We start from the raw sequence: 21,420 nt of genomic DNA, 5'->3' as shown, positions 1-21,420 counted from the left end.
CAAAACTTTTTATATCATAATTCACCCCTCTCTTACGTTTGAAGTCACTTGGTTAACAATGTGAAGTATAATTGTGATCACGTGAGTAAGGTGATACCTCTTTGACAACTCTTGAGCTCTTCATGGTTGCGAAATGGTATCGACAAGAGCATTTATCAGGATAACTCCTTAGTAGCCTCGTTGCAATTTATTAACTGTGTTGTAGTCTCAATAAGAATATTCTTTTGGTGCAAGAGTAGATCGAAAATGTTCAACAGAAGCTCATTCACTTTTGGTGCATAGAACTAGACTTGAAGTTGGTGAAGATGATGTAATAGTGGTAGAACCAAAGCGATAGGAGGAGAAGGAATATGAGGTTGCATTAGAGGAAACTGGTTTTGTGGGGAAGAAACTATATGTGTTTCTTGAACTGATGGTTGAGGAATCGTCGTTGAAGCTTAAGGATCTTGTTGTAAGGGGCGCTCTTCGACAACGACTGACAGGAGAAATAACTGGTGAAACATTGTCTAGAAGAATTTGAATAACTAATTAGAAATTGTTAGTGACACTTTCAGAGCAAACTTCCTTTGAACCGACCATTGAAGTAGTTACGATAATTGAGGTTGCTTGAAATAATAACTAAAAAACAGTTGTGACGGTGCAACTGTATTAATTTGAGAGAATCAAAAGGAATTTAAGGGAATTTAAAGTGGTTAACACTCTGATGCTCAAGTTAGTTTGAGATTGAGGCGGAACTTTGCAAAAAGGAGTCGAATCGTACTTGAGTGTGACTCACAGCCATTCTTATATAAGAGATACAATTATAATCATCTTCGGGTTACCCTGCATGGAGCGCAAATATCTGTTTGATGCAAATCAATGATTATGATGAAAAGAGAGTTGTGCTCTTGTGCGACACATATGGATGTAGGTCAACTCGTATGTTAGGGACTTGACGCACCTTGACTGAATTGAGCTTATGAATTTAACTAATCTTCATGAATCTTTGACCAACCTAAAACAACAATCAAATTCAAAGGTCGCAATCTACTTCTCAGTCTTCCATCGAAGTCTACTACATGTTTATAACATTAAATAACCTAAGAAAGCTTCGCAACTAAGGTTATTATTTATTAAACCTAGGTTATTATTGAAAGGTAAAGTTTTGTGTAATTGCTTTTTCTTTAGGATCAAATTCCACATGTTAAGTGAGCCCATTTGATGGCCATAACATATGATAAAAATAATATTCTTGTGAGGTTTACATCACTTTTATAATGTAGAAAATGTGCACATTGATGCTGTCAATTCTGAAGATGGCAAGCCACATCACAAAATGGAAGCACATGGTCACTCATTTTGTGAGCAATACTCATCAATCCCTCCCTGCAGCTTTATACCCAACCCACTCTTTCCAACAGAGAAATTGAAAAAGCCCTCTTCCACAAATTAACATGGATTTGTACCAATTAGCTAGTACAAAACGTGCAAATAGAGGGACACATGATAAGTACAAATAAAAACGAAATATCGTCGCTGAAATAACTAAAAAGCATGTTTATAAATGGATAATTATTCTATGTATTTTTCGTCAAAAAATAATTACTAATGCATTCGTAATCAATGTTTTAATTATTTTTAATTGAAATAAAAATAAGACTAGTTAAAAAAATTAGGGTGAAGAGAAAATTATTAATTAAAGTAATAATTAATAGTCATTTTACAACCGTCCCAAAAAAAATTGAGATTTATATCCTAAAGTAACATAACTAAATTTTTACTACGAGTTAACAAATCAAGGGTAAAATAAGACTATTTAATCTACATACCATATGATATAATAGTTCACATTGTATTTGAATTTTGAAGTTCAATTTTTATTCCATATATTGTATTATTCAAGTAACTTTCTCAACATATTATTCAAATTGATTTAATAGTTAAATATTTTATTCTTTTAAAAATTGTTATCTTGTGTTATTACGATAAGGCTTAAGAGAAGTTTTGATGAAGCGTAAGAAAAATAGGCAGAGACTAACAGCATTGAGTCTAAGGGTATGGAAAGACACCACATTCAACCATAAAAAGTCATTGTATCGATCTACATATGGAGTATAAGCGATGGTCTCAATCGAGATTAAAAAAATTAACTTACAGATAATACACACGCGATCACAAACTTTCAGAGAGAAAGAAATGTCCCAGGGTGTGTTTGGTTGTAGAGAGAAAGTGTGAAGAGAGAAATAAGTAAGATAGAGTATAAGAAGAGAGAAAGAGATAAGAAATAGAGTAGATTTAATGTGTTGTTTGGTATAAAAGAAAGAAGAGAGAAATAGAAGAGAAATAGAGTGTGTTATTTTTGAAAAGACACAAATATCCCTTGAATTAAAAGTATACTACAATATTATTGAAATGTAATTTATTCTTCACCGTATTTACATTAATTTCATAAACAAACAAATATTTAAACTCAGCTCTAAAAAATTAATTCATATATAAATTACTTTATTTAATTAACAATTTAATTAATTAATTAATATGAAACAAGTGGTATTATTTAAAACAAAACAAAACTGAAAAGAAAATTACAAAATGTATAATTAAAGGTTAAAATAGGAAAAAGTTAAAAATTGAGACACTCTTTCCTCTTTCTTCGCAACATTGAGTAGAAGATAAATGGTGTGGGTCCCACACCAATTTAATCACTCTTCTCTCTTTCTATGCAACACCAAGCAGGAGAAGTACCCAATTTCTTTCATTACTCTCTCGCCTGTCTTTCTCTCGCCCCTACTTCTTGCATTCCAAGCACACCCTAAAAGAATAGTTTGATTTTATAGACGAAAGTCACACCAATTCAGCATTTAGAGAAGCCGTCGGCAAATTGAAGATTCAGAAAAAAATAATAAACGCATCATTATGAAAGAATTAAAAAAAACAAAAATGACTTGGTATTTAGGAACAACCAACAAGAAGAAACACTAGAAAAACTCACATATGACTTGTGTATCGATATACTTACCAAGATCCACAAAAGGTCACACAATATTCACCAAGGGCAAATAGATGGCACCCATCGTCCAAAGTAGAGCTCATGGTCGCCCATTTATCAAAATATGTGCCCATTTGTCTGGTATACTCTCCCTTTGATCAAATCACTCGTCTTATGGACTTGGATAAAACTACATGTTGTCCACTCACAAAATATGGAAATTGATGTGTGCTAAAGCACTAACGGTATTGAAGCTCGGTAAAATAGGGAAATCCATGTTCTTATGAAGAATAGGGGAAATAAAGGCTCCACGCTCCTATGGGGATTAGAACATTCGTCCATGGATCCTAGGATTCAGGCATAATCAGTCTCTATAAATATCTCAACACTAAGTTGAGAATGGACATTCAATTCACCTATGATTCACAAATACACAATTTTCTACCATTCTGCGTGAGATTGCTCTAACACCATCATGAACCCTAAAACATTATGCATAATCCTCCAAATACAAAGTTATCCTTATTGTACATTTGTAGCAAGTACAACTTGGTATTGAGGAACAACCAACAAGAAGAAACACTAGAAAAAGTCACATTCAACTAGGAAGACTTTTAGTCAATAATGGCTAAAACATAAAACGGGGGCATACATCCTACAAACTCTACTCGTACAACCGAACAACTAGTTAAAGTAACACAATATGTGAAGAAGCTTAAGAGATACTGCAACTAGTTACAAAAATGAACTTAAAAAAGTAGTTGTAAGTGATTGGATATCAATAAAATATTTTTTCTTATGAAATGTATAATTAGTTTTCCATGTAAAGCTCCTTAAATCGAGAGCCAACGAGAAAATGTCACATTGACTAGCTAATAAAGCAGAAGATCATCGTTTTCTCAAAACGACTCACACATCCTCATGATATAATTGAATATGGAAAAAATTGAGACGCGATCCTAATATCATCTTGTTTGGGATTGTTAAATTGTACAATTAATTCCAGCATCGAAGATTATTGAGCAGTCAAATTTCTAGCATGGGATGAAAATTGTGAACTTAAAACAAATTTAGTATAAAATTTTAAGTTTAAGAAACATATAATGAATAACTACGGCTAAATTAACAAAAAAAAGGAGACATAAGTTAGCATAAACCAAGGGTGATAAATACAAAAAATCCATCAAGAGACAACAAAAATTCCCATAAAGGGACAACAAAGTACAATGGGAAAAATCCTAAGTTAAAGCGCAACAAAAGAAAATGCCAAAACACCTCTTAGTGCTCCTCGTTTTCCTCCTGGAAACCTAATGAGAAGATCCACTTTCCATCTAAAATCGTCTTCAACAAACTCATCCTCTTGGTATTCAACAAAACCTTAGAATTCAAAAACATGAATCGAGTCACACTATTCACAAACACATACATGGAGGTATTTATGAAATCGTTCTCCAATTAGTCGATCTTGGTAATCATATCTTGTCGACTCAAGCCCTAGTAAGCGTAACACCCTAATTCTCCTCAAATAATTATTTAATAAACATCAGAGTAATTTAAACACTTCACTCAATTATGATGTCACATTCATACAAACACAGCCTGCTCATAGTATAGTAATATGTAACACACACCACATATTATAATTATTAATAATAACTGTAAAGACTTCGACTTATTGCAGCAAAAAAATCAATAAGTATCCAAATAATTAATTGAAAATAAAATATAACAATGTAGTAATTATAAAAGTTGCAACAAAGAGACATTATCAATCTCCAACAAAACAAATATTACACGCAAGCGCTCAAATTCAGTATTACATATCAGAGCAGACACCGACACCGATGAAAGCAAATAAAGAAGAGCACTCTGTTCAACTATCACCCACACCTTCACTTCGGATTACCTACCTATTACCCACGTAGAGACAACATTCAAACTGAAGGGGTGAGATATCACAATAATCTATAGTGATGCATAACAATAAGTAAATACTAATTATTTCATGCATATTCACCCACTCCACGTATTCAACTTCCATACCATCGTTAACAAGCATTCACATCGATTATGTAAAATTACATTCATGTCGTAATCACAATTATGAAGCAACAACAATAAAGACAATTATGTAATGCATAGAGACTCAACACCAAAGAGTCTTTGGCAAAGACTCAATGCACATGGTACCATTTTTGGGAATACTCAGGTTCACCGCTCCAATCGTTACCATAGGCACATAGCACACCAAAACGCACTCACTCTATACAATGGGTTTGAGGCTCACCAATACGAACCACCACCCAAACACCAATGATGTATGACACATGGTAAACATGCAACAACAACAAATACATTTCCTTTCACCATCGGCAATCATATTCCGCCAATTCTGGCCACCAACATCACCCCACCCTTACCTTAGAATTCCTAGCAAAAGCTTCGGACCTCTAACAATGGAGATTCTTCCTCAAGCCCTAGCCTTGCTCTTCCATTTTTTCCCTTCTTTTTTCACGTACTGTCAGATTATGACCTCACTAACCGCTAATTCCCTTATTATATTTTCTTATTAATAAAATAATAAAATAAAAACTAAATACTTATTTAATCCTATTAGGCTATTACTATCAATATCATTTAATCTATTTCAATTCTAATTCAATAACTATAATACCAATATACTCTCTCACCCTTATATCTCTACACAATTACTTACACACCCCAACCTTTCAAATTCTAATTTCTACAGGTTATCACCCTACACCGAAGGGTCCTCAAATGCACCAAAACACCAAACATCATACCACTTAACAAAAATATATTATAAATAATTAATTAACTAAGTCAAGGAATTAGAACTCTACCCCACTTAGAACATTTTCGTCCTCGAAAATTTATCTGATGCGAACAACTCAGGATACAACTCTTGCATCCTGCTCTCCAACACCCAAGTCATATTTTCTCCGGCAGGGCCTCCCCACATCACCTTCATGAGAGAAATCTCCTTACCTCTCAACTATTTCACCTCATGATCACCACTCCTTATAGGTAAAGACTTAACTATAAGGTTATCCCTTATTTGAACATCGTCCATCGGAATCACGTGCGACGGATCTGACACATACTTCCGAAGTTGTGAAACAAGGAACACATCATGAAAATTCGACAAGTTTGGTGGAAACACCACTTTATAAGCAAAAACTTCTATCCTCTACGATATCTGATACAGACCAATAAATCGAGGAGTAAGCCTCCTCGACTTCAAGGCACATCCAACACCGGTCACTGGAGTGACGCTCAAGAATACATGGTCTCCCAATTGAAACTCAAGATCTTTCCTCCTCTTGTCATGGTAACTCTTATGCCTACTTTGCGAAGCTTTCTTATTTTCTTGAATCAGCTTCACCTTCTTAATAGTGTGTTGGATAATTTCAGGTCTAAGCATAACACTTTCACCAGATTCATACCAATACAAAGGTGTCCTACACCTCCGTCCATACAATGCTTTAGAAGGCGCAATTCCAATACTAGAATTGTAGCTGTTATTATAAGTAAATTCTATCAGTGGCAAATGACTATCCCAAGCACCTCCTTGCTCGAGAACAAAAGCTCTCAATAAATCCTCTAATGACTGAATAGTCCTCTCCGTCTGACCATCTGTCTGTGGATGATAAGCATAACTCAATCTCAGCTTGGAACCCAAGGCCTTTTGTAGACTCTCCCAAAATCTGGATGTAAACCTCAGATCTCTATCAGACACAATACACAATGGAACTCCATGCAAGTTCACAATCACACGGAGGTAAATCTTTTCCAGCTTCTGCAAAGGAAAATTGATATTAATCGGAATAACATGTGTCGACTTCGTTAGTCTATCAATAATCACCCCGATGGCATCATGCCTTCTCAGAGGATAAAAATGAATTTGACATAATATCAAATTCATCCTTCCACCAACATTCAAGTCAAAGGGTATAAAATCCATAAACATAGCTCAAATTCACTGTGCTAAAATAACCCGAGGCTAAAGCATTAACATTCTTCTCACATAACCAGCACAATAGAACTAAAACATAGCTTAAACCAAATCCCCTAAAAATAGTAATTAGGGGTTAACCATCAGTCTCCAACACTAGGGCCACCACGATGGTGGTTGAAACTACGACTTATTGTAGTATAAAAAAGACACAGAAAAATATGAAAATGCTAAGGAACATACTAGGTAGTCACTCAAATATGGTGAAAAGATCAATGTAGGTGATGCAAAGCTCCCTTGAACATGAACAAAACCCTAATCTCAAAACAACGAGCAAAATAATAACAAGGCAGAAAACTAGTATAATGAGTACTAACACTCAAAGGAAGAATAAGGAAAAGTATGAGAAATGTAAAAAAAAAGAACTTTCCAAAAAAAAAAAAATCACTTATATGCCAATAAATGCACTTACAAAAATGAAAAGGCGCCTTTTGATCCAACACTCCACAAGTCTTTTTCGAAACTACCAATTGCATACTTATGGGCATATAAAATTGGTTTCTCATATAAATGTTTGATTCCCTTTGATTCCAAGTTGCCATTTTCAAAATACATTTAAGTTCATAGAAACCCATCAAGGACAATGATCGTTCACATCACGTAAATCACCCTTACTCAAACCAAGAAATTCCCCAGTCAAACAAAACTACAACCAAAATGGTATTCCTCAAATCCAACTAAAAGAAAAGGTGAAAACATATTGGATACATAAAGGAAAATCGAACTACACTCAACAACATTGATGCACAAATAGGCCGTTCAAAATTAAAAGGCTCCCAATTCAACCTTCAACTAAAATAATTTTCAAATTTTTTAAACTTAAAAGATACCTCATCTCGGGCTCTAGGACAATCCTCCTAGGACTATCCAAAATTTAAATTACACCTCATCTCGGGCTCAAGGAAAATCCTTCTTGGACTATTCAAACTTAAAAAAACACATCATCCCGGGCTCTAGAAAAATCCTTTTTAAGTCACTTAAAGTTAAGAATCACTGCATCTCAAACTCAACATAAACCTTCTAAGGATTACCCAAATTCAGATGCTGACATAAGTCGGGCCTCTATGATTATTCAAGTTGAATGCCTTCTCAAACTAAAAAATTGAGTGTACCATCCACACATTATCTTTATTCATCAAAACTAACCATCTAGATCAGGACAAAGAAAACATTCTCTATTGACCAACCCCTTAACATCAACATCAAGTCCTTAATCTTCACTTTCTATATTGAAGATTCAGTGGTGGAGGGAAGGGTGGGGAGTATTTTGGATTGATCCCAGAATTGATCCATCGTGCAACGACCGTTAGTCAACTCGGATCCGGGGGTAGGGATAACAAAAGCGGCAACGAGAGAGAATCTCGAGAGACTTAAATTTTTATAATTCTCTTCATAAAATATTAAAAGTATTTATATAAAATTACACTTTCACCTTATGAAATTTGAAATCTTTTAATATTCATTGTATATATAGTGTTCAAATCCTTTTTTAATATAAAAGTGTTTAAATCAAGTCCTAGTAACTATTAACTAATATATATATATATATATATATATATATATATATATATATATATATATATATATATATATATATATATATATATATATATATATGACATTTGAATCATTAGATTTTAAAATAAATGGTGGAGATTAGTTGTTATTCATTTTTTTCCCTTCCACCAATTTACTAAATTTTACTTATAAAAGATAAATATAATAATGTCCGCGGCCCAACATTGTTTGACATTAGTGAAAAACGAAAGAGAACAAAAGTGTGAGCATTATTACTATCTTCTTTTCTTTTCTTTTCCTTTTTTTTCTTTAGTCTTTATGAAATGTATAGGTGTGTACCTTTTGAACATGATCCATAACATGACCTCTAAAATATAAGAAAATTGTCACCTACTCCATTCATCATGGCAGTGACTTTTTGGAGGATAACTTAAGATTGAGACCCCATTTTTGCTGTCTTCTTTAATCCATTCATCATTTACTTAATTATATTTCCATTAGCCTTCTTCTTCAAGATTATTATTACACCAGCTATAAGCATGAACAATATTTAAATAAAGATTTTAATTGTTTTATAAACAAAAGAGAATTGTCTAACCTTTACTCTTAAGAAGGAAAAAAAGAGTTTGTTACATGACCAAGTTAACGTGGTAGTAGGTGGCTTTTAATTCTTTATTTAGAGTCGGAAAAAAATATTTCTTAGTTAATTAATTACAAGTTCTCGAATGAAATGGTCCTCGGAGAAAGGAAAAAAAAAGTTGTTCTTTGTGTCTCTTTCTTCCCCACAAAAACCACTCTTTCTAAAGAGGTGGGTGGGGTAGCTAGCATTTCAAAAGGAATCATGAAAGCATAGCACTCTCAGTTGCTTTAATAGGTTTAAGCATTTTGGGTCGATAAAACTATGATGAAGATGAAAATGAAGGTACTTAAAAAATATCTTGCTAAAGAAGTATTTTCCATAAAAAAAGTTAAATATTTTTCAATTTCAAGTGAGACAATTTTCTACAAAAATTTACTAAAATTGTTGGAAGAAATAGTGTGTGAATTGAAAGAATCTAATTAAGTGTTTATAAGATGGACGAAAATGTTTTTTATTGTGAGTGGCGAAGCGCATGTTCGTCTTGTTTAAGTATGTTTTGAAAAATTGGATGACAAAGACATGATTGTGGGAATGAGTCTCAAATTTTGTCTCGTTCTGTAAAAAAACGAAAGTGGAGTGGGGCGGGTCCACAGACACTATATCTTTTAAACTTGTTATAGGGAATTTGTAGGAGGTGGCTAAAGCCCTTGACATCATTTGAGAGACATGTTTAAGATTAGGTCTCGAATTGAATATTGGTAAGACTGAGATTTATTGGCCTTCATTTGATGGTATTAAACTTCGTGAGAATTTGTTACCGTTGTTGGAGATGAAGTTACTTGGATGGGCTATTAGTCGAGATGACGACTTTATCAAAGACGTGTCCATGAAGAGAGCTTCCAGGACTATTGAGCTAATGCATTTTCTACCATAATTAAGGGATCATCAAAGTGGGCTTCTTCTACTTCGATCCTGCTGTATTGTCAAAAAAAAAAATTTACCCTAAAAACGTGCAACCTAATCATATGAAAGAAACAACTGTTTGGTTTGATAAAGATTTATGAACGGTGGTTGAAGACATTGTGGTTAGTGAAGGTCCTCTCTTCATGGACCTGCAAGATAGGGCGGCTTCTTAAGCTATTAGAGTTGGGTGGCCTCATACGCTTTTGTGGCTTCTAGGGCTCAATCTTAGGTGTTACATGATCCTATATTGAGAGACAGTAGGGTATATGGTATGGACTCGAATTTCAACAGCGTCTTGAATGGTCTTAAGGTTGTGATTCCATATTTTGACCTTAACAATTTTACTAGCAAGGACACCGTCACTCCTAAAACACAACATATTTTGGCAAGTGCAATTTTAAGTAAAATTGTTACGGATATGGTTTAAAGTTTGATATGACCACAAAACAGAAAATAGTTTTTGGTTGTTTCCAACATATGTCACCGGTGGAGTACCGTACTATCCTAAAATATCATATGATTCCTTTATTTTTTATTGACGAGGTTTGTATTTTGTGAATAATTTATGGTCTGCATTTTGATTTTATATGATATTTGATTGTATTTTATTATCAATGTATGGTTTAATTGAATTATATAAGGTTTATTAAAATAGATAAAATTTAGGCAAAATACTCCTTTTGTTCCCGTAAATTAACACCGGGGTTCATTTTAGTCCCTTAACTTCAAAAAGTTCCATACTGGTCCCTTAACTCTTCAAAATGTGTCATTTTAATTTTTTTTGTCATATTAGCGACGAAAAAACTAAAAAATTGGTCGCTAAATCAGTCGCTAATATGACAAAAATGACTAAAATGACACCTTTTGAAGAGTTAAGAACTAATATGAAACTTTTTGAAATTAATGGACCAAAATAAACCCCGAGGTTAACATATGGGACAAAAAAGATAAAAAAATTTATAATAAAAATATTGTCTATGAGAAAAATTTATTATCCAAGGGATTAATACAAAACTTAAATTTTGTATTATTCTCCCTTTATTCTCTTCTATAAACAAATTTTAATTTTAAAATTCATAAAATCAATGATTTATTTAAATTACTTATACATTAGATCATTATTTATTAAATAAATTAAAAAATAAAATTTACTTATAAAAGAGAATTTCCATACTATTTTTTCACACAATGAAGATGACACAATTATGAAGTTTTGGTGTGCATGAAGACGTCCCAAAATTAACTTCTCTATTATTTCAAGAACATTTTTAAAAGGACATTTTAAAATTATTTAGGGTGATGGGAAGAGCAACTCCTATTGTTTCTTTTATCACACATCAATACTGCCACTACCAAAACCCAGGGCCGTCTTTGAGGGCGTGCAAAGCGGGCTACCGCACAGGGCCTCAAAATTTCCAATGTTAAACTATAACTAAATAGGGCCTCATAAAATATTTGGTAGGTTAAATCATGAGTACATAAGGCCTCTATTAGATTTTTATGGTTAAACGGTGACGATTCTACACAGGGCCTCCAAAAACTTGAGACGGCCTTGCCAAAACCCAAGTCCCCGTTTCTTATAAAATAATACATTTTCTCATTATTCTTCTATCTGAACAAACTCATAATATAAATTAATATAGTTAACTGCGTTTATCTATAAGTTCATCAAGAAATAAGAAAGCAAACCCAAGGTAATTTTTCTTTTGTTTCTTTTGAATGTGATAGAACATGACAAGCGAATCCAATCCTGTGTCTTGTCCACAAACTTTGGATGCCACCCACTTTGTATTCACTAATGAGTTGTCAAGTTATGGGCCATCATGACCTTAATTCCATGACTTATCTGTCATTCTAATGGAAAGCAGGAGATTAAAACATGATTTCATGTAATTAAAAAAACACAAACCAATTTCATGTACTTTAAAATTTTAAAACATAAGGGTTCCAATTGTTCAAAAGGAGAAACAGAACTAACTGAAATAAAACATGTTTTTAATGTTTGGTAATTTAGCTAAATCTATCAGAAGTTTAAGTTAGGCATTATTCAAAGTGCATATGTTACAGTAAATGGACACACACACACTATGTACTATCCTACAAGAATTTTGAACTTTACTAATCCCATGTTAAGTTGCATTTTGTTCCTTGTTGGATAAAGAGAAAAGCAACTATCCAAAAAGCTTCGATACTCCATTTTGAGTTAGCAATGGTCCTCTTTCCATTTTCTTTATTGTACTTTTTTATATTTTTAACATTCAAAAGGAAAAAGCAATGATTGATGCTTTCATTCCCATCGTTTCTAATGTGAGATATTTTATCAAAATCATAGCAACACTATGTTTTTCTTTAAGGGAAGTTGCGTTCAACTTAAGTTTAACCAGGACCTACTAGTCCTCAAGTTATTGTAATTGCCACTAGCTTCTACACTTTTCTTGTGCATCATGAATCATGATAAGGAATCACATTCAATATTTCCATAAAGGCACACATTATATCCCACCACCCAGCAGTACAGCATCAATGGAACTCATTTGTAGCATAGGGTGCCCTTGTAAAGATCTGAAGGTCAAAGTTTGATATCCTAGTAGTCATAGAATCCAGGGATTATTAACAAAGCATTATTTATTAATTCTCAAAAGATCAATTTCACCGTCCACTAACGCAGAAACAGACCTTATTTATTAATTCGCAAGGATCAATTTTACCGTCTCCTAGCAGAGAGCTCAATTGAAATCAAATCAAAACTGTATACGATTTCATATGAACAAAATGCATGTGTCTGAACAATTTAATCGCATGCAGAGCCGTCTTTGAAGATGTAAAAGGTGGAGGGCTATTGCACATGGCCTAAAATTTGAAGTGGTTAAATTATGGCTAAATAGAGCTCATAAAATATTTATAACTGTTAAATTGTAGAAAAATAGGACCGTTGTTTGTTGTCACAGTTACACTGCGACTAACCAACAATGGACCTCCTAAAAACTAAAATAGGACCGTTGTTTGTTATCACTGTTATTGCAGGGAATCCGAAATACTATTATGCATGGCATCAGAGAAACAACACATGCTCTGAATTCTACCATTAATATAGTAATGATTGTAATTGACTGATGAATCAAAACTCCAACATTCGATATGTGCATGAGATGTGAAGCAGTGTGGTAGAGAATGTTCTGCAGGTTTTCATTATTCAGCAGCTCCATAATAAAATATGCACCAGTATGTTTTATCTTAACTTATCATCATTATCACTTCCCAAAATTTATAATAAGACCTCTGTTGGCCTACGAAGTCAATTAATTTGCACAAGTGCAATTTGAGGAGGGCAAAAATCTACCTTCTAACGTAGATAAACAATAAAAAATCACAAAGAATGATATCTTAATTTAATCATCAAAAGAATATTTGTCAACTAAGCTAACTTTTTTGAACAAGGCTCATCTTTACAAATTATGCGGCTCCGGGTCAGAAGGGGAAAGTGAACTTAGAAAACGGTGTATCATTTCAAAACTGGTGAATGTGATTACAGCAGCTGGGGTTGTCCTTAGGAGGTTGGTGGCACATCCACGGTAAAAACCAGGGAGTCCCTCTTGTTTAAATACCTTTCTAATGCAGTCGTTCACACCAGAGTACCGCTTCTCTGAGTGAGGTCCTTGTTCTTGCAATCTAGATCGAACAACCTGCAAACCAAAAACAAAATTATTTTATACTTTCTGAAGCTTGCCTCATCAAAGCATTAAAAGTCATAACAAGGATTTCATGAGTTGTTCTCAAACCAATAGTTGGTAAATGGATTTCTATGATGGCAATGAAAGGAAGGAAATGTGACAAAAGGCAAAATGTTGAGAGAAATATTTCAAGCAACAGCTGAGCCGGCATCATGTAATTTGATCAAAAGCCTTGTGGTTCCCTCAAGATTTTAATTCATGAAGATTTGAAATTCATAAACATTATAATTTATTAAATAAATTAAACAATTGTCTGGATAAACACTTGTGGATGAATTGGGTTTTTTGACATATTTCATGTTAGTGACATACATGTCAAATTAGTGATGTTGCAAAAATTGAACAAGGGTCAATTTAAGTCATTAAAATTTAGGGACTAAATGAGAGGACCTTGAAGTTTGTACTGGCACTGAAAGGGCCCATTGCCCAACGTTAAATTGTGCTAAATAGTGAATGCAGTTTTATTTTTTGTTTAACCATTGAAATGGATTTATAAATGGCAACGACATTCCATTCATACGGCACGGAAACTAGTTATGTATGATTATGCATGAATATATTCAACAAAACTAGATCAACCATTGAGCAAGATACCTCGTGAGGATATGTCATCGTAGATGCAAAAAATTTGGAAACTGATGAGGCAATTGCAACATCCCGTGCGCCGAGTTTATCCACTGTTGTGTTATCTGATACAAAATAATGATCAAATCAATCAAGTGCTGAAACTCTCGAGTCGCTGCAAAGAACTAGAACAGGCATTAAATTACCTCGATTTGCTAAATAATATTTTATTTTCTCATATGTTGGAAATTGGATGGCAACATGACTGATACCAGCCAGAGCAGGTACAAGGCCGCTGTTAAAGATGAAGAATATCTCAGATGTCCATAGTTATTAATAAATCATTAATAATAAAGCACTATACAATGGCCACAATGTTGTATAAATGATACGAACCTGTACATCCCACGAATGCCCTCCTCGTGAGCTATTTTCTTCAAAGCAGATAAGGTACTTCTATACGGCAGAACGCCAGATCTCATTCCCTGCGTCTGCAGTAACAAGGGAAACAGACTTCATGTCAGGAAAATATGCATGCACTGATGATAGGCAGGATAAAATAAGTCAGCAAGGTTTGATGCATATATATCGTCGTATTACTTATAAGAACAATATTATTATGCTTACAACAGCTACCCTTTCAATTCCCACATTTTCAAACACTGAAATTATGAGTATGACACATTCATTACCGTCTCATTTGATAGTAATATGGTTCTAGACTTCTAGTAATGGTACACAAGAACACCCAAGACTATTTTGATAGAAGTTACATTAGATGGACTTGTTACTTGTTAGGTTCACTAAGAAAGAAAAAGATGGGTCGAAGTAGAGAAGGGGGAAATGTGTTTATTCACTCTACAAAGGGCAAAAAGACTCCCTTCCAAGGGAAATGTTCCCTTTTGCACCTGAGTACAGTTTTACAGACACAATTAGTGTCTCCCTCTCCTATCTACTCCTGCTAATGACTAATTTATACTGATACCTATTCACTTATTAGCTGTTATGTTCCTCCTCAAGATTTGTTCTCTTCATCTAAGGGTGTGTGCAAGCTCAAACGATCCTTGTATGGTTTGAAAACGGCGCCCACGGAGCCTGGTATGAGTAATTCTTGTTGGGCGCCTATTGAAACTCATTCTGCTACGTTCAAGACTCCCTCTTTTTGTAATTCACATGCCATGCTCTGGGCACCTATTTAAATTCACTCTTCTTTTCCTCAAAGTCATCTTTCAGCGCAGTACTTTCAAACCTTCTACGTCCTTATTTGCCAAAAAATGAAGCAAGGTATTCCATGTCCACCATCTAATGCAAAAGCCTTAACAAAGATTTGTGAGTTAGTCAGTTGGGGATCACCTTCTAATTCCATCCTAACACTTCTACGATCTACCTAGTGAATGAATATCATACTAACTAGAGGTTTCCTAATTCCCAATATGGAACTTAGAGTATTTAATCAATCAACTTAAGATGATATTTACTCCACCAAGATCAAAAACAAAGAAATCTTCCTTGAATGCATGTCGCCATTCTCACATATTCTTCTCAAATATATCCCCAACATGAAGAAATATGCACCTGGAGCTAACCATAAGATTCAACCAGTTTCTCAATGCACCCTGCTAAAACACAGGGGATTTACCCTATGCACTAAACCCCTGGCATTGAAGTTACTAATGATGTGATCAATTGAGCATGTAGAAAACTCGAGCTCTTGCAGCTTTATCGAAATATTCTATTCTAACTTGGCATCCTCCTCTTTGGAAATTCCCTCAATGTACTATCCGTTACCTTACGCCCCTTGCTCATCTTCCCCCATAATCATGACTCTCAAGTTCTTTTTGAGGCATCGATTGCTGGGGAAAAAAGAGTCTTCAGAGCAAAAACAATGTCCCTCTCCCAAAGAAAATACCCATAGGATGCTCCTCTGGAACTGACCCTACTTGTACCACAAGGACCTCAAATGTTTGTACATACTCCTCCAGAGAATATATTTGCTTCAATGTAGTTAAGCATAAAAAACATTGCCTCCATTATGTCACCTAACCTTCCAATTAAAACATTGGTAAAAGAAACCAACGAATTGTCGTGCTTCAATGTTGATTAACACTAATTGCACTTTCTTCACTAGGTTAATTGCATACACCTCAAGAATATGTTTGCTTCAATGTAGTTAACCATTAAAAAATGTTGCCTCCATTATGTTATCTAACCTTCCAATTAAAACATTGGTAAAAGAAACCAGTGAATTGTCGGCGCTTTCAATGCCGATTAACACTAATTGCACTTTCTTCACTAGGTTAAATTCTGAATTCATGCACCTCAGAATTTCATTGTTGATTAATGATAATTGAACTTGCTTCATTTGGTTAATGACCTGCACATTAAAGAATTTATCCTTTCGAGCAATCCATCCAACGAGTTCCAAGAAAGCTTTGTTACTCATCTTGCAACACCTCTCACGAAGCTTTGGAACTTTAATTCTTTTTTTGGATAGAGGAAGTTGAATTACCTCCTATATATATTCTTCCTCCACGTCCTCATTATCATCATCATCCTAGCTATATCCTCGTTTATGTATGCACTTTACAATCAATTTATTTGTATCCATTGTATGCGCTCACCACATTATCCTTTACTTTTGCAAATCAGGTAGTCTGTAGTCATTATGAATTCCCTCAACATCGCCAATATTTAGGTTCAAAAACTAGAATGATAACAGAGTCTATCCTGGATCTGTTATTGAGCCACGAGTCTTATCCATGCATTTAACCCAGTAGCCAAGATGTGACGGGATTTAGTAGGGAAGCTCAATTCTCAATATGGTTATAGATATGGCCCTAATAAAGTCTAGGAAATCCTCACCTTACAATGTTTAGGCAATCCTAAACTGAGTCGGTTTTGTGAGGTCTTGTTGAGCCCTAAACCTAAAATAGTATCATAACCTATCATAGATCTCTTATTAGGCAACCTGTATTAACCACATATCATTGAGGCATTGAGGTTAGGCAGTTTTAATTTATGAAGTTAAGTCAGGTCTAAACCTAAGACCAACATTTGCATTCAAGCCTCCACTACAACAAAAGCCGGCTCTCCTTCAAGAAAAAGGTCATACCAATTAATATGTCCAAGAAAATGAAATAAAAAGATGGATCAAAGTAGAAAATAAAAAAATGCGTTTGTTCAATTCAGAAGGGGCCAAAAACATCCTCTTTCAAGGGAAATGTTCCCTTTTTACAACAGAGTATGGTTTTACTCATAAAATTATTATGTGAGCTCTCTCACCTAGACCAAACTATTCATACTCAACACCTACTCACTTATTAGTTGCAATTTTTCCCTCTAGCATATACTTTTAATAACTCCCTCTATTTGTCCAACATTTCATTAATAAACAACGAAATGCACATATTTTAATCATAGGAGTCACTCATGAATCATGGCAATTATACATATTTTAAGTCGATAGCATAAGAAAATCGCTGCTGATATAAGATTCAGTCTGAGCTGAATAAATACGCACTTGGAGTCTTGTCTTGACAACCCAAAATGGATTTGTAACCATTGTAGTTGCAGCTCCAGCACCCGAAGCAGCTACCACATTAGCTCCAACTGAAAGGCGGTGGTTTTCATCTGATACATAATTACATATTATAGCTGTTATAATTTGTACTTCCAAATGAACGAATAAACAGTGCCGTGAAAGCGTGCACACACAAACAGCCAGTTGACAAGCTTAAAAACAAAAGTAATCATCAATAAACTAACCATCAGTAAGTAGCTTCTTGAGCTGCTCGTACACTGTAAAATAGACCTGCAAATAAATAAATTGACAGATTAGTTAGTAGAATATAGCATTATTCAGCTATAACTAAATAGTGTATACAGACACAAAGCCGGTGACACATATGCAGAGGCCAACGAAACACATCACTATTAGCAAGTTTAATTGATTAGGCAGCAAGAAACCCCAAAGGGTATGGTATATGATTAAAGATCAAAATATTTAACTGGTTTGATCACTTGATGGTTGCCCATATCTCTACAAAATCATTCCTGTAAAAATAAAAAAATGCTCAATAGAATCATAACTAATTTGATTTATCAGGTGTACTATGTGGTCAATCAGTGTTACTTTGGTTACTGTTCTATATCTTGGTCCAGGTGCATTTTACGATTTGTTTCTTATAGCTAGGTGCTTATCCCTGTCTATATATGTGCTATATTTTGTGAGTTATCACTTATTTACTTAAATGGGTCACACATTTTATTAGTGGGTGGAAGAGTGATCAACTTATGCCATGTTTAAGTGATGAACACAACTATCAAATAATAAAGAACGCGCGGTTGTATAATCATTGCAGTTGCAGCAAGATTGCTCCTAATATTTTCTTGATTAGTGATGCAATTATACCGAGGGTACAATAATATCTAAGTAAATTTCTGTATCCTATCTAAAACTCTTATTTCTATTGTTTTCTAGTCTGTCCGTATCTCTCAATTAAAAGCATTCTCCATGATCCTAGTTGATTCTTAGATAAACCCAAGCCCACTTATCTCCCAGAATATAATTTGAAGGCACTTTCACAGCACAGAATCAACCACCAATGAACTCTTAAAAACCAACTCTATTTCCCGCTTTAGGTTCCACCAAAGCAAGTCACGTTCGTAATTTAATGGGGTTTTCCCCCCTCTTCTATTTGTTTTTCATTATCAATTTGATGCTAAAAACAACAATTATACATAATGCAAAAAAAAAAAAACAAAAAATCTCAAAAGAGGAAAAAGAATAGTTCATCAGGTAAGGCAATGACAAGAAGCACTTAAAACAAGAAGTAAACTCACAGCCCAGTTTGGAAGTAAGGCCATAACAGTTGGGGCTAGCCCCCGGTACATCCCTCGCAACCCCTCCTTATGATATATTTGCTCCAAACTACCAACTATAAGACTACCTTGAAACACAAAACACCCAATGTCAGTTACATCAATACATTATTCAGCTGTAGTTGTTAATTCATGCTAAAATATTAAAAAAGAATGTATTTTTTACAAGACAGCAATACCTCTAACTCTTCCATTAGTAGCAAGCTGAGGAGTCCCAACCTGAAACCTAGTTTTGATTACATCTAAAGGACATACAAACGTGGCAGCAATAACACCTGCATGAAAATATATTTTTAAAATAAAAATAAAAACTTTCATTACATAATCTCTGTAAAATTGAAAATAAAACAGAGGAGAACAATGTTTTACAGAAATTGACATACCAGCGGCAGCACCGGCACCGGCATTGCAAAGAACACCTCTATGATACAGATTAGGAGAATGAGAATCAGTAGACATTATTGAAGAATTGCACGAAAGAATCGTTAGGCTGAAAAGAATCAACGAATTTTATAGCGAAAACGAAAGAGTCCTCTTTTGAGAGGGCAATGAGGGAGAACCACGGTGGCATGGAGTCTCGTTCGAGACGAGACGAATTCGTGTGTGGTTGAAATTCTTCAAGAATTTCAGAGAAAAAAGACGCAATGCAATTCAATTCAATGCAATTAGGTTAGATTATATTAGATTAGGGTTCGTGGAGATTGAAGAAGGTTATGTTACATCGATTCTCTGTGAATCATACAATTAAGAAATGGTAATTGAATTGAAGAAGGAACGTGAGAAAGAAAAAGAATGGTTTATTTATGATTTGATTTGATTTAATTTGCGTTTAATTCTGCGATTGGAAGATGATTAATTTGGATTTGGATAAGTTATTTGCTGCTCGCCGCAAAGTACGTGTGGGTCCCGATATTCAGGGGATTTAGATTTATTTTAGTTTAGTTTATTTTTTAAATAAAAGTCTGTGACGTTTTTTAAAAGAAGATTAGAGCTATAAAAAAAATGGATCCTTTTTTCAGATTTTCTTAAGATCTAAAACAGTGATGGCTAAAACAGTCATCATCATAATACAGTTCCCTTTAATATATCTTGGAAAAAGTTATCCCTTTTTTAGATTTTCTCATTAGGTTTATATTCTCAAATCTTAATCTAATTCACAAAAATAATATGATTGAATATCGTTAATATTATTTTTGAAAGGGTTTGTATTTTGTCATTCTTCAAATGAACAAATTAATTCTTTCTATTAACGTGGAAAGTTAGTTATCTGGCTCCTATTAGTGGGAAAAATAAATTTTCATATTCCTACGTTATAGTCAAGTACCATCAACCTGACCCATAAGCTAGACTTACAAATATCTCAATCTTTAGGTTATGTTTGGGAGTTTGGAGGAGAGGGGAGGGGAAGACTTCCAAAAATGAAATTTTAAAAAAAATATAGGAAAATATTTGACATTTTTTGGAAAAATAATTTTGTTTAGAATGATAAAAAAGTCATTATCATTAGTAAATTTTTAATTTTCAGAATACTATAACAACCTAAAAGATATTTGGAAAATTTATGTAAGCCCTTCAAAACCCTTCAAAACCCTCCTTCAATACAATTTTTGAGTTCCTCCATTTTATGGGATTTTTGGTTTTATGAATAAACTCAAACCCTCCAAAACCCTCCTACCCAAAATATTTTTATCCTTTTCATCCAATTCTTCCTATTTTTCAAAGCCCTCCCCTCCCTTCCCCTCCAAACTCCCAAACATAGCCTTAGGGGTTAGGGGTAAGGGGATCATTCATTATTCACATATTTAGAGCTTATAAGCCATCCTACCGTCAACATCGACATCAACGAAAATGAGGCCTTAACAGAGATTTTTGCTGTTATGGAAGATTGCACCGTTCCAACCAAGCATTGTAGAAAAATGTCATAACTCTTCAGGACAGAAATCATGAAGACGTCCAGGTCAAATACGAGGTCTTGGACCATCAACCTCTCTCTAATGAGATTTTGGGCGCTCCAGTACCATAAAACTTCAAACCACCATCACTGGTGAAGTTTGAAGGGAAAAACGGCCCCAAGAAAAACATGGATGTCATCGATACTCAGATGAAAATCATAGACGCCTATTACTCCTTGAAGTTCAATCTCTATCCAACATGTTCAAAGAGACATCCCTTAGGTGGT

At 34.2% G+C, this 21,420-nt stretch overlaps 1 protein-coding gene across 1 annotated transcript; it reads right to left on the bottom strand.

The window, feature by feature from the left end:
* Positions 1 to 13,329: 13,329 nt before the first annotated feature.
* On the bottom strand, positions 13,330 to 20,073 carry LOC131629186 (nicotinamide adenine dinucleotide transporter 1, chloroplastic-like). Its single transcript, XM_058899982.1, has 9 exons — positions 19,625 to 20,073; positions 19,421 to 19,516; positions 19,203 to 19,309; positions 18,126 to 18,171; positions 17,881 to 17,990; positions 14,757 to 14,851; positions 14,567 to 14,655; positions 14,391 to 14,485; positions 13,330 to 13,748 (listed from the first exon to the last, which is right to left on the bottom strand). Exons 1-9 carry the CDS (start codon positions 19,698 to 19,700, stop codon positions 13,512 to 13,514), a joined length of 951 nt encoding a protein of 316 aa, XP_058755965.1. The 5' UTR covers positions 19,701 to 20,073; the 3' UTR covers positions 13,330 to 13,511.
* Between the last annotated feature and the right edge of the window lie 1,347 nt (positions 20,074 to 21,420).

This window comes from Vicia villosa, unplaced genomic scaffold (assembly GCF_029867415.1).
Source record: "Vicia villosa cultivar HV-30 ecotype Madison, WI unplaced genomic scaffold, Vvil1.0 ctg.000534F_1_1, whole genome shotgun sequence".
NCBI lineage: Eukaryota > Viridiplantae > Streptophyta > Magnoliopsida > Fabales > Fabaceae > Vicia > Vicia villosa.
Note: the sequence above shows the minus strand (reverse complement) of the source record. Positions and strands in the feature narration are given on the sequence as shown.

Bases quoted from the DNA above. Each gene is read 5' to 3' on its own strand.
- LOC131629186 (XM_058899982.1), bottom strand. From the start codon at position 19,700: ATGTCTACTGATTCTCATTCTCCTAATCTGTATCATAGAGGTGTTCTT. The intron at 19,310-19,420 runs GTATTGCTGTCT...TTGTGTTTCAAG, and splicing joins TACTAATGGAAGAGTTAGAG to GTAGTCTTATAGTTGGTAGT. The intron at 14,852-17,880 runs GTGCGTATTTAT...TTGTTACTGCAG, and splicing joins TTGTCAAGACAAGACTCCAA to ACGCAGGGAATGAGATCTGG.